Here is a 14546-nt window from a genome sequence, read left to right on the forward strand (position 1 = left end):
GTATATGGTGTAATTTCCCAGCGAAGGGATATGACTTCACAATCAATGCAATGTAATAACAACAGCATACACCGAGAGCTTAAAGCCCGAAGACTGTATGGGTATGGCAGAGAAGTCTCGCCCAGTATCAAAGGATGTCGTATGAATTGTAATCATAGCTAGATTGGGATAAGATTTGCCTAGAAGTACAGGCTCAACGGCCCAACTACCAATGACATTGGTGTCTCTGAGGTAGGACAGGAGACATTTCCAATCATTCGATGCGGAAGATCTATTTGAATGTTGACATTCATATATATGGGTAAAAGAAGCGTAGGATGCGAATGGGTGATAATTTCGAGGTTAAGGCGGTCACTGAGGAACGCGAAAGGAGTCGTCAGGGATATGCCATCTATTGGGTTTCGCGCATATTTTATGGTTACACAGGAACTAAAGACGAAACGATGAGGGCGATTTTGAATATACCTAGATACTGTAGGTGGTTGGATTTATGGATTTGGATTCTTTCTATTGCTCCAGATGATCGAAATATATATATGTAGAAATATTTTGGAATGCCTGCATAGTCAACACCCAATGGGAAGTACCAAGTATCCATCTACATACATATACATCGAGTAATGCTAATCCTGTATTTACGTACTACTTTCCTTCCCAGCTCTATTATTTGCACAAATATAATCTCTCGGAATGATGATGATGATGTAGAATAGTGATCTTTATGCTAGACATGTAGGAATATTTTGTATATAATAAACACTCGAGGGGAAGTGTCGAGTATTTATATATACGGCATAAACTACCAATTACTATTCTATCTGTACTCGGTTCTACTCGTAACGTTCTTGATTGACTGAATATGATTGATAAGAAGGATATCAATAAGTATGTAGAATAGTGAGTTAAATGCGAAATGCATGTATATTCAAATAGATAAATTTGGAAGGATAATGATAATATTTATTCGAAAAGAAATTTTGAGATAGCAATGTAAGTAGGTAAGTCGGGTAATGTTCATCCCTTCTTTGATTCCCTTCCAAGAAGCAAGAACATCAAAAATACACACACAACATTTGGACTTCTAAAGTCCGACAATAAAGATTTCCGAACAATCTTAAGACTATACCTAAATCGTGCCAATTCAGATATTCATAAGCTATGGAGAGTCCTTCTGGTATCGAATATGATATTGATGTTGATGATATTCTTGATGATCTGGAAAACGGTGAGATCCAAACGCGTCTTACGCGACCACAACCATTACCTACCATAGATTTCTGATAACGAAGAAAAATACTGACAGTCAATATAGCATCACGTATTTCTGCCAAGCAACGGTCGGTAAAAGTTTCAAGCCACGTGGATAGACTATGCTCGAGAGCGTATGGAGAAGGGTTGTCTAATGCGTCGCTGGAAAAGCTTATCGACATCCTCACTCTGCCCAACGAGCTCGATCAAGGGAGTGTTGGGAACTTGATCAAGCATCTTTATCCAGCGAGCAAAGTTCCAGATGCAGTAGTCATCAAAGTAGTAGGAGCTCTGGGTCATGGAAAAGCCAAACCCTCTTATGCAGCTCAGGCCGCATTGTTGAAATGGATAGTCCTAGTCTATGATGTTTTGGAGAATCCAAAGATTTTGTCACAACTTTATGCTGTACTTTTCAATTTGCTTGATACTATTGCTCTCAGGTACTGTCTATCTATACCTAGATTTCTAAACTATGGCATCGCAAGCTAACATTCGCAAGGTCACAGTTGTGTCACGTGCTGTCCATCATCACTCGCCGAAAACACGTTCGACCATTTAGGATACAGGCATTGTATGTTAGAGCAAGACGTTGTACAAAGCTCTGCTGATTTTCTTTCAGAATGCAATGGACAAGAAAAGCGGGCCACGATCCAGCTCTGGTAGGACTTATGAGGGTATACAAAGATTACTATCCCGAGGTCATCGTAGGTGATGTGACTTCCGGGAGGGCTTCAGTGTTTATGGTTAGTTCTCACCAAATTTCTATTCACAACGCATGTTCTAATATTATTAGCATCCAAATCGTGAGTGGCGAGAAAGGCTCGGCATAATCCAAGAAGATCATCTTCAGAAGATGGAGGATAAGCTTGTTTCCACTCATCAAAATTTCCGTATATCCCGAAAGACCACCAAAGAGAGAAAGCACGGGTTTTTACCTGGAGTACATACATCGTATGCCCAAGATGTAAGTGCTCGTTTCAAAGCTCACGATCAGTGCTAACCAGTGTCAAGACTTCAATCACACTTGAGGAAGTAGGAGATGTGAATGAGTTTGTTCAAAAGCTTGAGAAGATCGAGCTCCCGAATCAATTAGTGGCTAGTATTCATGACCCTTTGCTTCAGAAGTTTCTACATCTCAGGTCTTCGGAGACTACGCTGCAACGCATAGATTATTGGCTTCTGGCTTTTTTCGACGACCATTTAGAAAATGGTCGGTCCTCTGAGACACAGATAGCAGATATGCTCGAACTTATACTACAATACACTAGATACACCAAGGTCGGTTGGATCAAAAAGATATTGCTTCGCTCTACTGACACATATTAGATACTGCCTCCGGCATGCTTCTCGTATTTGGAATCTCTGCTACCTTGTTGGAACGGCATCACAAACCGTGATGTAATTTTAGAGTTGTTAAGCTATACTCCCATTGGTTCCTTTGACGGTATGCCACAAATCGCACAATATGTTCAAGACTAACCAGGAAGTAGACCTCTACCAAAATATATTCTCTCTAGTTGAAGATGCAGTTATAGATGGTACCCACGAGTCGCAGCTTGCTCTCCTCAAATTCTACAAAGCTTTGCTCAGCCAGTGGAATCTCAACATACTCTCGGAGACTTCATCTTCAGCAAACTATGGTGCAGACCTAGTCGCGCTGGTAAATCACGCCAATCAGCTGGCTGTTATAATTCTACAACAATCTTCGAGTGTTTCCACTTACTCAGATATTCTTGAGTTTTATGAGGCGAATGCATTCCTCATATCTCACCCAGCTATAACATCTAAAGTCCGAATAGCTATTCCCCCGCCTCAAATTGTTTACACACTCTTCTTCAGCTCCAATTTATCGATCATCTCCCGCATTTGCAACATCCTGGCCCTCTACAAGAAATCTCTTGAGATGGCTATGGCCTCACGCACGGGTTCGAATGTACCTGGCAATCAGTCATATCCCAAGGAATATGTCAATCGCTTCAATGGTTTTCTAATGGATATCTGCAATTGTTTGTGGAGATCACGGGCTTTCCTTACAGCAGATGTGAATGCGCTTGGCTGTTTACTTCCAGAGCAGACGATGGGAGTTTTGGCTGTTTACGTTGGCAAACTAGAAAAATCGCTTTCACTCAGCTCCCTATTCAGTATCTCGTACTCGCCAGCAACATGTCATCTTGCCATTACATATGTGAGGGAATTAGAGGACCAAGCCGAAGATAAAATTGACGTAAGACACGCTGGACCAGTCACACAAGTTTCTTTGAAAAAGCTCCAAGAAGACGGTGGGTTGTCTGTATCGTGGCAAGACTATAGATTGGGTGTCTTGAGATATCTGGAGCGTAAAGGTTTCCCTGGGGCTGGAGAATTGATGTACAACACTATGAAGCATCTCATGGCTGCCAGACAAAACTCCGCATAGTACCCACCAAGAAGAATACAATGCACGTTTTACAACAACCTCTAGAGTACCAGCATGAAGACATACATGGCAACTTCTCAAACAAAATATCTATTCAAATTCCATGCCCGCCTCATGATTAAGTATTACAACAATGCTAGGTGTATGTTCGTCCGCTCTATCCCATCGCAATCATTAACTCCCGTATAAAAACAAAATAAATTCAGTCGTCACCGCCGCGTTTTCTCATTTCTCACATCCCATCGTTGATACTAGTACATGGCCCCCAGTACATGCGTTTCATGCGTGAAAGTCCAGAATCATAATTCCTTCCCAGCTCCAACCGCGACAGCTTTTGCAATGGTTTCCTTGGCCACTGCTTCTATGACCGGACTCGCAGATGTAAGGGCAGACTTGGCGGACTCGTCTCCATTGTAGTAGAACCAGGCGCGGTTGGTAAGAAATGTGATATGCTGTGGGAGATAAAGTGTCATGGCAATAATGATCATGCTAAAGAAGAGAAAGAGGAACGAATCTGCAGATCAAAATGTTAGCCACACGTGCATTTTAACTGAAGACTCGAGAAGAGGATGGACAAATGCAACCAATGGAGGAAGAATAAGAGGCTGCTGGCCGAGAGGTTAAGAGACATACTAAATATAAATTTCTCTGTGGGTGTCAACATGTACAATGAGAATGTGACCTGCTCAAATGTGTCAGAATCTGTTATGTTTGGATTTTGACGAGCGCAAATACCTCATATTGATATCTCTTCCTCTGCAGCCATCGAAATGTAGATGCGAACATAGACATTGTTACCCCTTATCGTTGTGAGATTTGTACAATTGACTCTGTTTCTTGTAGTTTGACCGTGTATTTCTTCGAGTCCGTTTAACAGTGAGAATAGCTGCGACTTCAAAGTCTTGTTCAATTGATGATTCAAAGAGGGGAATTCAACTGTACACAAAGAAAACTACGATGTGAAGATGAATATGAGAGAAATTGAGGTTAAGGGAATGGAAGAAGTGGAACGATGCACCAATGGAAGCGGAACTTTTTGTTTCGAGTATCCGTACGGAGCAAGTACCTGAATATCAAATTTCCGGGGTGGACGATAAGCTCACCAAATCACTATGCTAATCAATGCGATGGAATTACGATACAAGAAATAATCTACAACTACGACAACTTATTTCATGGCAATCAGTAGGTTGTCAACATGTACAATGCTACGAGGATTACTTTCAATAGTTTCCAGAAGTATGGGCCTTGAAAATGTTACTGCTGTGAATTCAAACTCAATCATTAAACGTAACATTTGCAACACAACGCCATTATGGAAGAAAAAGATGCCCGACCGTCCAGCGCCCATTGATGAAGCAGATTTCACTGAAGTATTTTTGCATGGCAGTGGGCCGGGAGGTCAGAAGATCGTAAGCCCATCTGCCATCTGCCATTGAATCTGAAGTCGAGAACTATAGCTCACCATTCCATAGAATAAAACCTCTTCCGCAGTGCAGTTGAAACATATCCCAACAGGTATGGTCCTCAAAGTTCAAGCCACCCGTTCTCGTACACAGAATCGTAAAATTGCACGACAAATGCTAGCAGAAAGGCTTGAGTTGTTGGAGAAGGGGAAGGAGAGCAGGGTTGCGATTGTAGGGGAGACCAAAAAGAAGAGGAAAAGCAGTGCTGTGAAGAAAAGTAAGAGAAAATATCGACTGCTGGCAGAAGAGAAAGCTATGAAAGCAGGTGAGGACAAGGCCGAGGAGGATGAGGTCGAGGATGACGAGGTCGAGGATGACGAGGTCGAGGAGGAGGGATTTGAGAAGGCGGATCTTGATGGCGAAAAAATCCTGGAAAATGTGGAACTTCCAATGCAAGAGTCACCGAGCAAAGGGAGTGGTCCTTGATGTTGAGAATATCCTCTCAGAAATCTTGTCTTCACCAACATCGAAGAAGCTTTCTCGGGTGTTCGTGTAAAACCGTTCGACTATCGATGGTGGACATGTATATCCGCATATATTGTTGCTATATCCGCTCCCCCCTTATGCATTGGAGGTGGTGTATTTATCTACATTGACTGCAGGTCTAGCACTCAACTCGATTAGATTCAAACCTTCAGCTCAATCCAAGCATTCAACTCGCCTTAGGTGTTCATTCATAGAATTCAGTATAACACTTTCAATGCAGCTTTAATCTTTACAAGAGACAATAATTGTGATGGCAAGCTCAAGACTTTACGAGATCAACTCCTCCACTCAACTCAATGTCTTCTCTTCAGGCGCACTCAACTCCTCGCCAGCCTTAATATTTTTACATTTTTGGGGTGGATCCTCTAGCACCTATGCTCCTCTCATCAATCTACTCTGCTCCAACTACTACTGCCTAGCTCTTGATTTCCGAGGCTGGGGTTCCTCTACCGGCCCACAAGATCCAGATGCGTATCACATCACGGATCTCTCCAACGATATCTTCACTCTCATTCCCAAGCTTCTCCAACAAAATCACTCATTCATTCTTATCAGCCACTCAATGGGCGGAAAGGTTGCTATGCATCTCTCTTCTACCATTGAATCACTTTCTCCTGCCAAATCTTTTCCAAGACTCCAAGCCCTCATACTTCTTGCGCCTGCTCCTCCCACGCCTCTGATTCTTCCTGAGGAAATGACAAAGCAGCAGTTGATAGCCTATGACAGCATTGAAGCTGCTACTTCCGTCGTTGCTCACGTTCTATCCTCTTCACCTCTTGCTGAACATGTGGTCAGCACTTTAGCTACGAATGCGCTAGCTGGCAACCAGTATGCGAAAGCAGCATGGCCGAAATATGGGATGCAAGAGAATATATTGGAGAAGACGAGGGGCATCGCTTTGCCTACGTTGATTTTCGCTGGTGGGAATGATAGGGTTGAAATGGTAGAAAGAGTGAAGGAAACATTGCGTACCCTGAGTGGGGTGGCAGAGGAAAGAAAGTCGTTAGTAGTCTTCGATGGAATTGGACACTTGATGATGTTGGAAGCTCCGGATATACTGAGTCGTAAGATTGAAAAATTTGTCGACGAAATTGCGCACGTGGTTGGTTAAATTAAGGATTAGAAACAAACCTGCTGTTCAACATAGTGCTATACTGCAATTGTCGGGGGGTGTAGTGAATGAGTAGTAGAAATTAAAGTATATATGCTATCGAAAAAGATACAATTTAGCGTCAAATATCTATTATCTCTTCATTAGGGAAATTACTGAAGAGACAGCAGCTATTGTAAATGCTTCTCAAAGTTTTTGCTATTTATATAGAGTATTATAAGAGAGATTGTGCTATAGCCGGCAATGATCCACATAAGCTTTGCGCCTTTCCCATATGAAACTTCCGTACTAGCAGCATGTTCTTGATTCCTTGTTCCAGTAAAGGCAAAACTCCCTATTTGCGCCTTGGTGACATCCTACCCAACCCACTTGCCCCCATACACCATTCTTCGCATCTGTTAGTAATACATACAATCTAATCAGACGCAGAATCAAACTCCGATTCCGCCACCTCTCTCAGCAATGCAAAGTCAAACTTTCCGTCTACTTTCGCGATCATTCCTTCTCGGATGAGCTGTAACTCTAAGGGTGCAAGATCTTGGTCGGAATTCTGACTCATAACTGAAAGTACAAGACCTTGGTTTGTATCTCGTAAAGTCGAAACATAGGCCAGTAAGCCATCGAGAGTGAAACTAGAAATTGCAGCGATGGACACGTCTCGCAAATTATGTAATTTTGATAAATAGGGCAAGATCTCATCTCCAATACCATAACCTGAGAAGTGAAACTTTTCGAGAAGTGGCAGGCTTGTTGCGAGACGTTTGATTTCGTTACTACTGAAATATTCAAACGATTCCATGATGGTAAGTTCCTTGAGTTTAGTGAGTTGACATATGGATGTGAGAAGGTTATCAATGTCATCTCTGACTCTAAATACCTCGTCCGAACCACCTCGAAGTTCAAGGACCTCGAGTTCAGTCTGGTGTGAGATCGCTCTATGAAATTCTGTATCATTGACAAGAGAAGGGCCAGTAACTACCAACCGTTGCAGTCGGATATCGTTTCGTAGACAAACCTGCTTTAAAACGGCTGGGGCACAAACGATTCTGTTTAGAACCAGTTCTCGGAGCTTCTCGCAGCGCCCCAACCATTCGATGACTTCAAGAAATACATCGTTCTCTGTAGCTTCCAAGTCCACAATATGTTGACTATCCTCTAGATCGAGTATCTCAAGCGCAGTACATCTTTGAAGAATGTTGAGGTTCTTGATGGCTTCTGAATTAAGGCTCTGTAGCCTCAAGCTCTTCAGTGATTCGGAATGATGGTTTAGAGCGGTCAGAAAAGAAGGACCAATCCTACAGTTAGACAAAACCTCGAGTGAAAGAAGACTGTTCTGTCTGAGGCCTTTTATGAATGATGCAGGATTGTGATCGGTATCATCTGAACACACGAATATACGGATCTCGTCAAAGTTGAGACAGCTTTTCGAGATCACCGTCGCAACGTTCTCATTCAGTGACTTCCCGTCCCAAATCGTCATGGATTTCAGTCTTGATAAGCGTCCCGCCCATATTGGTAATGCAACTGATGTGATATCCCCTGAAAGATTCTCTAAAGCAACCGTTGTCTGGTTTTCATCCGCGCGCTCGCTGACATATCTTGTGATAGATTCTCCTATCAGATTGAGAATATTTGTAGTATTGAGTCGTACTTGCGGACCTCTTTTTGATCGCCTTCTGGGTGTCCCATCTACACTTAGAAACTCTGCCATCTCATCAGCAAAGAAGTTATCCATTGCAGCCATTCGGAAGGTGCTATCCTCGAGAAGATTCGATAGATTGGTTAGATCGAGCGATCGTATATATAGACAGTATGGATAGGCAGTAGTCCCTAGACTAGAGCGTACAATAGATTGCCATAATTTTGCCCACTTCGAAGCCGCGCTGTATTTAGAATTGCGCTTTTGGATTTTTGCCCACTCAGGAGCCTCTCCTTCACTGCTAATAATCCTCAAGTATTCATTATGTGTCCTTCAAGGATCAGCTAAGAGCTTGGTATCGGAAATAGACTTCTGGGCAAGATACCTACCTATATAGCCATTGCAACGCCGAGCCAACCAATTGCTTTCCGGAGATAGCACAATTGAAAAGAACTCCAAACTCTAGTTGAGTGGCTAACTCTTCGCATATCTGAAGAAGTATGTCTCCTGGTAAGTTCATGCTCCTCTGCTCGTTAGGTATAATTTGGCGTGCTGGACTAGAGATGGTATCTTTGGGGTTTGCCTCGATTTCGAGCTTCACAGACATTATATCGCAGCACTGAACGGTGGCCAATTCCTCCGGGTAGACAGACGATGGTTAAGATTTTAATTTATTATGATTTTGATTAGTGCCTTGGAATATATTGACATGGAAAATGATGAATAGGAGTTAATAAGTGCGTGTAAAGTAAGTTTTTATTGTAGATGCTTGCTTATCCTTATGCATTTGTGCTTGTGATGATGGATGAAGACGCGGGGCAAATCGCGTAATTAGCCAGGACGCGACAGATAACACGTGATGTCGACTTTTGGGAAGATCCAGTTCAATTCAATTAACATTACACTTCACTTCTAGTCTATACTAGATATCACAATATAATCGAGAGGCAATTCACATTTACCATACCTAGTATTCTTCAGAGATTGAATTCATGTAATATTCGTCATGGCGATCCTGACTTTCACACTCAATCCAGATGCTTTGGGGAGATTTCATGATGCACTCGTTTGTCTTGGGAAATTCAGCGAAACAGTATCGATCGAAGCTACTCACAGTAGGGTGAGTTCAGATATTTAATTGTTGTATGTAATTGCTAATGTTGTTTGCAGCTTATCTTGACAACGCTCAATTCAACAAAGTCCGCTTATGCTTCCTTTATGTTGGTGGGAAATAAGTTCTTCTCTAAGTATCAATATACGCCACTTCGTAGTGGTCGCAAAACACCAGAAAAATTTACTTGCAGAATTTACAACAAAGTATGTCTTCAGTTTGTACGATATCAAGGTTTTTGGTTGATTGTTTGATAGGCTCTACTCGCGGTTTTCAAGGGTCGCATCGGAGGTGATGCCTTTAAGGAAAAGGATACTGCCATAGAAAAGTGTGATGTTTCGATTGAGGATGGAGATGGGGCACTAAAAAGCCGTTTTATCGTGAAGATTCTATGCACACATGGTAAATCAAGAATCCTAATGATGAGACCTCTTTTTGCTAACCAACGCACCACAATTAGGGGTCTTGAAGATTTACCGACTGAATTTTGAAGCTGTTCCTCCCCTGCATGCCTTATTTTCAAGTGAAGCAGTTAACAATAGCTGGTCGATCTCTTCCAGAACACTGCGCGAGTTTGCAGAGCATTTTGGACCAGGCACTGAACAACTCGATATTTTCTCAATTGATGGACGCGTGAGCCTCACCAGTTTCACAGAAAAGATTATGTCCGGGAATGGCAAGTTTCATCTCGATCCCAAAGATCGTTCCAATCACTGACTTTTCTGTAGAAGTTCTGAAGCAGCCTTTGCGCACCACAATAGCCGTAGAAACTTTGGAGTTCGTCGAGTTCACTGTTGAAGAGCAGTTGCACATTGTCATCAGCGTCAAAGACTTTAAATCAATTATTGCGCATGCCGGGATAAACAACACGAATATCAGAGCTCTATACTCTAACCCTTCTAGTCCAATGCAGCTTACCTATAGTGAGGGCGGAATGCAGTGTGAATTTATCCTCATGACAACTGGTGAAGCGAGGGCGACGTCGGCAACGCCAGCCACAAACGGAAGTAGAGCAGTTTCAAAGAAACCGGCTATGAGGCAGCCTCTAGAGGCCGCATCGAGTCTGAAGAGAACTAGATCAGGCTCCGAGATGGCTGCATCGGTTGGTCCAAACCCAAGTTTGGTTCGAGAAAACACAAGGAGAAAGGTCTCTAGACCTTCGCCACCACCCCCACAACCTAGCATCCAATCACCAGCTCTATTTATGCCGGCGAACGATGACGATCGTAGATGGGACCCTGTTGATTATGAGGATGAGGACAACGAAATGTTATTGTGGGATGTGACTGTGGACGTAAGTTTGGTTAAGATCCGCCAAGACTACCTCTAACACTTGACAGGAACCGTCAGCTGGTGACCCAAGTCGTAGATTGCAAGAGACTCAAAACAAGAGTAATCCCGAAGACTCAATTCCACCCAACGAAAAGTACATGACCGTACCGACACAGCGTGTAGCGCCAACTCAACGATTATCACAAGTAAGTGGCTCAATCTTACAGTCGAGTAGTTTGTTAACAGCATTAGCTTCGCGGCTTATTTGACGAGTGATCTCTTGGATCGATTCTTATGAAGAAGAGGTTTAGATGGGGCACAAGTCGGAGTCTAGCCTAGGCATGATTCCACGATATATGGCGTGCGTTTCCATGCTCACATGTGCATTACCAGGGTACAATAGAATTTGGCGTCGGAATCAACAGCCCGAGAAGTACAAGCAGGTAGATTGTTGAGATAACAATTTGCCCATCTTATTTCGGCTATCATGAATTTAGGCAGATCCAGCTGGTAGCGCAGCCAGTGCCAATATATGAGATATTTGCTCCCGGCGGCAAGTATTTAGAGGATGCCACCACATTCCAGGTGTCTTTCACATCTCCGTCTTTCGTTTTTGGTCCGCAGTTCCCGTGTTCACCCCATCCCCATGCACAAACTTCGCCTTCCACCGTGAGTGCTAGGCCATGCTCACTGCCAATTGCAATCTGACTCGCGAGCGGTAATCGTAATGGGGCTAACTGGCCATGGTCATTTCTTCCCCAGCACAAAAGAGCTTTGTTTTCTTGTAGAATTAGGATACTTCCCCATGTGCTGCCAACATCAATCCAACCCATTATTTCCTCTGGTGCTGAAGATCTAATGTTCCATTTATCAGACCCTAAAATTTTATGTTGGCCACTTGAGGACTCCGCCAAAAGATATGTGAACTCCCTTCCGCATACAGCTCTAACCACATTGAAGTTAAGACCTTCAATCTTGCGAGGACCATGCACAATACCGACAGGTTCACCAATTTGTCCTTTTCGGCCACTTCCCCAACCATAAACGTCCCCATTACTTAAAACAGCCACTACATGACTGACAGAAGCAGCAAGGTCAACGACTTGCAAACCAGTTGGTGGAAATTTCTCAATCATCTGAGGTTTGGATGATCGAAACAGAAATTCTCCCAGACCCAGTTCCCCTCTATTTCCTGTCCCAAAAGAATACATCTTCGTCGCATGACCATCTTCATCCTGCTGGACAATGATCGACGCTTCCCAAGTTGCTGCACACAAAACTACTGGTGCTTCATTAATTGTGGGATCATCCGAGAGTTTCACACGTCGAAATCTTGAATAGGAAGAGTGCGAGTCGGGATTGAGCGCACAAGCTCCGTTGGAAGAATCGCCTGAGCAATATAGTTTACCTGAAGTCGATAATATGAGGGTATGATTACCTCCAGCTCTGATTTGCTGCACTCCTTCGGGTACATCATCGTCGAATAGAACTGGCTTTGGGACTGATACATCCTCTTTGTGGCCGATTCCAAGTTGTCCCGAGCCATTTGAACCGATAGCATATATCGTGGACATTATTAAATACTGAGTTTCTGGTGATGCAAAATATCTGGAGGTAATTTTAACTTTCTCCGACTAATTTAGACTCAATGTCACAAATCGAAGTACTCTAGAACAAGACTTGAAACTTTCATCTGTGAAATGAAACTAGAAGATGATATGGAGGATTAGTTGAGAGATTGATAAGTCTGAAGAATATACCAAGTAAGTCAAGTGTTTGATTAGGAAGTTCTGTTGCTCTCACGGATCGAAGCACCACGTGATATCGGTATGAGCATCGCCTCTGAAATTCCGGAGCTAGTTTTACTAGCTTATTCTTAAGCGAGAAAACTTTCACACATCCAATTTTGCAATAAAGTTTTCGCGATCGCAGTTGATTTTTTCTTTCCGATACGACAACCTCGAAAACCGCCAATCCGCCACGATGTCTGCCACGTAAGAATCTCCCCAAAAACTCCTTCGAAGAGTCAATCGATTGTGTTGGATTCAGATATGGTCGCGTTCCTCTCGAAAGCTGGAACCTGAAAATGGTTTCCAGCTCGAACTGTCCTAAGCTGCTCCCTCGTTGATTCAGGTCCCTGGACTTGCACTTCGAGAGACGCTGTATGGGGTCTTGGGGCTGAAGATGAAAATCTTCTTCCTTAAAATAATTGCCGCTCAAGGATGGAAATTCAATGGTATCTCTAGAGAACCATGAAACATTCAATTATGCTGTGCATATTTCTTGGATTTTTGCCAAGGTTTTGTTGGATGAGAATATTTGTTAACTGAGTCCTGCGATTCTACCTTCGTGGGAAGAAGGGTCGTCGAGACTGGTTCATTTTTCACCGATTAAAGTCATTACAGTCGAGTTTGCCTTTTGCGAGAATGCTGCGCTATAGCTGCAATTCCCTCTCGGCGCTCTTCTCCATACATATGTATGCGGGACACAAGACTAATATTTGATATAGAACCACCCCAACTGCCCAGCAGGTTCTCATCCCTGAGACTCTCTTGAAGAAGCGCAAGAGTCAAGCCAAGGAGAGAGAGGCAAGAGCCGCTGAGACCGAGAAGGTCAAGAAGGTATATTACTACCCAATCCCAATACCACATGGCATGTGTTACTTTACATGATGCATAAACAACCATGTTTGCGACTAGACTTTACGTCGATGTTGTCCAAATTAACCATCTTTCGGGTCTGACAAAAGTTCAACACATGCTAATGGTACTTCAAACTATATATGAACTCGAGACTAACCTTAATCGTCATATAGGCCAACAAGGAGAAGCGTGGTGTCATCTTCAAGCGTGCTGAGAAGTACGTCAAGGAGTACCGTGATGAGGAGCGTGAGAAGATCCGTCTTGCTCGTGTCGCCAAGCAATCTGGTTCTTTCTACATCCCAGCTGAGCCTAAGTTGGTCTTCGTTATCCGTATCAAGGGTATCAACAAGATCGCACCAAAGCCCCGCAAGATCCTCCAGCTCCTCCGTCTCCTTCAAATCAACAACGGTGTCTTTGTTCGCATGACTAAGGCTACCCTCGAGATGCTCAAGGTCGTCGAGCCATGGATCGCCTATGGTTACCCCAACCTCAAGACCGTCCGTGAGCTCGTCTACAAGCGTGGTTACGGAAAGGTCGACAAGCAACGTATTGCCCTTACCGACAACTCCATCATTGAGGCCAACCTCGGCAAGTACGGTATCGTCTGTATGGAAGATCTGATCCACGAGATCTTCACCGTCGGCCCCAACTTCAAGCAAGCTGCCAACTTCCTCTGGCCATTCAAGCTCAGCAACCCAACTGGTGGTTTCCGACCAAGAAAGTTCAACCACTACGTTCTTGGTGGTGACCTCGGTAACCGTGAGGAGAAGATCAACGCTTTGGTCAGACAAATGAACTAAAGCTTGTGATTGGACTGGGGATGTTTTTCTTTGGCTTAGCGTTTACTGGCATGTATGGCGTATAAGAAACCAAAAGAATGATACACTTTTATGAAATAATTGATACCATTTTGATTTTACTGCGAAACAACTCATACTTCTTACTGTCCCTGTGCTATTGTATTTTATGTGTACCTCGCCACCACCATTGCGAGCCATGAATTGTAAAGGATATTTCTCAAGCTGTTTGCTCTTAATTTGTTCCAGTATTGATTTAATTACGTAAGATCATTTGTCTCTGGTGCCTCCCAGATCCTTCTCTCCTTTGCACATTACAAAGTTTCCCATACCTTGCTTATAGTAAAATTTCATAAAC

At 43.3% G+C, this 14546-nt stretch overlaps 8 protein-coding genes across 8 annotated transcripts; 5 read left to right on the forward strand and 3 right to left on the reverse strand.

Moving 5' to 3' along the window:
- Positions 1-1083: 1083 nt before the first annotated feature.
- EAE97_000766 (uncharacterized protein) lies at positions 1084-3729 on the forward strand. The gene is made up of 8 exons (XM_038871276.1): positions 1084-1225; positions 1313-1688; positions 1748-1819; positions 1868-1991; positions 2042-2212; positions 2260-2526; positions 2575-2692; positions 2739-3729. The coding sequence occupies exons 1-8, from the start codon at positions 1159-1161 to the stop codon at positions 3662-3664; spliced, it is 2121 nt and encodes a 706-aa protein (XP_038738637.1). The 5' UTR covers positions 1084-1158; the 3' UTR covers positions 3665-3729.
- EAE97_000767 (uncharacterized protein) lies at positions 3730-4690 on the reverse strand. Its single transcript, XM_038871277.1, has 3 exons — positions 4400-4690; positions 4298-4346; positions 3730-4178 (listed from the first exon to the last, which is right to left on the reverse strand). Exons 1-3 carry the CDS (start codon positions 4454-4456, stop codon positions 3964-3966), a joined length of 321 nt encoding a protein of 106 aa, XP_038738638.1. The 5' UTR covers positions 4457-4690; the 3' UTR covers positions 3730-3963.
- A 118-nt stretch (positions 4691-4808) lies between these two features.
- EAE97_000768 (uncharacterized protein) lies at positions 4809-5556 on the forward strand (the record flags this gene model as incomplete). The annotated part of the gene is made up of 2 exons (XM_038871278.1): positions 4809-5076; positions 5140-5556. The coding sequence occupies exons 1-2, from the start codon at positions 4840-4842 to the stop codon at positions 5554-5556; spliced, it is 654 nt and encodes a 217-aa protein (XP_038738639.1). The 5' UTR covers positions 4809-4839.
- Positions 5557-5866: 310 nt separating this feature from the next.
- EAE97_000769 (uncharacterized protein) lies at positions 5867-6727 on the forward strand (the record flags this gene model as incomplete). Its single annotated transcript, XM_038871279.1, has 1 exon — positions 5867-6727. One exon carries the CDS (start codon positions 5867-5869, stop codon positions 6725-6727), a length of 861 nt encoding a protein of 286 aa, XP_038738640.1.
- A 415-nt stretch (positions 6728-7142) lies between these two features.
- On the reverse strand, positions 7143-8973 carry EAE97_000770 (uncharacterized protein; the record flags this gene model as incomplete). The annotated part of the gene is made up of 2 exons (XM_038871280.1): positions 7143-8697; positions 8756-8973. The coding sequence occupies 2 exons, from the start codon at positions 8971-8973 to the stop codon at positions 7143-7145; spliced, it is 1773 nt and encodes a 590-aa protein (XP_038738641.1).
- A 399-nt stretch (positions 8974-9372) lies between these two features.
- Positions 9373-11025, forward strand: EAE97_000771 (uncharacterized protein; the record flags this gene model as incomplete). Its single annotated transcript, XM_038871281.1, has 7 exons — positions 9373-9486; positions 9537-9683; positions 9735-9879; positions 9938-10153; positions 10206-10771; positions 10818-10955; positions 11002-11025. The coding sequence occupies 7 exons, from the start codon at positions 9373-9375 to the stop codon at positions 11023-11025; spliced, it is 1350 nt and encodes a 449-aa protein (XP_038738642.1).
- Positions 11026-11234: 209 nt separating this feature from the next.
- Positions 11235-12323, reverse strand: EAE97_000772 (uncharacterized protein; the record flags this gene model as incomplete). The annotated part of the gene is made up of 1 exon (XM_038871282.1): positions 11235-12323. One exon carries the CDS (start codon positions 12321-12323, stop codon positions 11235-11237), a length of 1089 nt encoding a protein of 362 aa, XP_038738643.1.
- A 409-nt stretch (positions 12324-12732) lies between these two features.
- On the forward strand, positions 12733-14191 carry EAE97_000773 (uncharacterized protein; the record flags this gene model as incomplete). The annotated part of the gene is made up of 3 exons (XM_038871283.1): positions 12733-12743; positions 13259-13370; positions 13565-14191. 3 exons carry the CDS (start codon positions 12733-12735, stop codon positions 14189-14191), a joined length of 750 nt encoding a protein of 249 aa, XP_038738644.1.
- Positions 14192-14546: the final 355 nt, after the last annotated feature.

The sequence above is a fragment of the Botrytis byssoidea genome, assembly GCF_014898295.1.
Source record: "Botrytis byssoidea strain MUCL 94 chromosome Unknown BBYS_001, whole genome shotgun sequence".
Lineage (NCBI taxonomy): Eukaryota > Fungi > Ascomycota > Leotiomycetes > Helotiales > Sclerotiniaceae > Botrytis > Botrytis byssoidea.

What these genes read in the sequence shown, in the direction of transcription:
- EAE97_000767 (XM_038871277.1), bottom strand. Translation starts at nt 4,456, where the DNA reads ATGTCTATGTTCGCATCTACATTTCGATGGCTGCAGAGGAAGAGATAT. An exon ending in GGAAGAGATATCAATATGAG is followed by an intron (nt 4,347 to 4,399) that starts GTATTTGCGCTC and finishes ACATTTGAGCAG; the next exon opens with GTCACATTCTCATTGTACAT. An exon ending in CACAGAGAAATTTATATTTA is followed by an intron (nt 4,179 to 4,297) that starts GTATGTCTCTTA and finishes TTTGATCTGCAG; the next exon opens with ATTCGTTCCTCTTTCTCTTC.
- EAE97_000766 (XM_038871276.1), top strand. Translation starts at nt 1,159, where the DNA reads ATGGAGAGTCCTTCTGGTATCGAATATGATATTGATGTTGATGATATT. An exon ending in AATACACTAGATACACCAAG is followed by an intron (nt 2,527 to 2,574) that starts GTCGGTTGGATC and finishes GACACATATTAG; the next exon opens with ATACTGCCTCCGGCATGCTT. An exon ending in TCCCATTGGTTCCTTTGACG is followed by an intron (nt 2,693 to 2,738) that starts GTATGCCACAAA and finishes ACCAGGAAGTAG; the next exon opens with ACCTCTACCAAAATATATTC.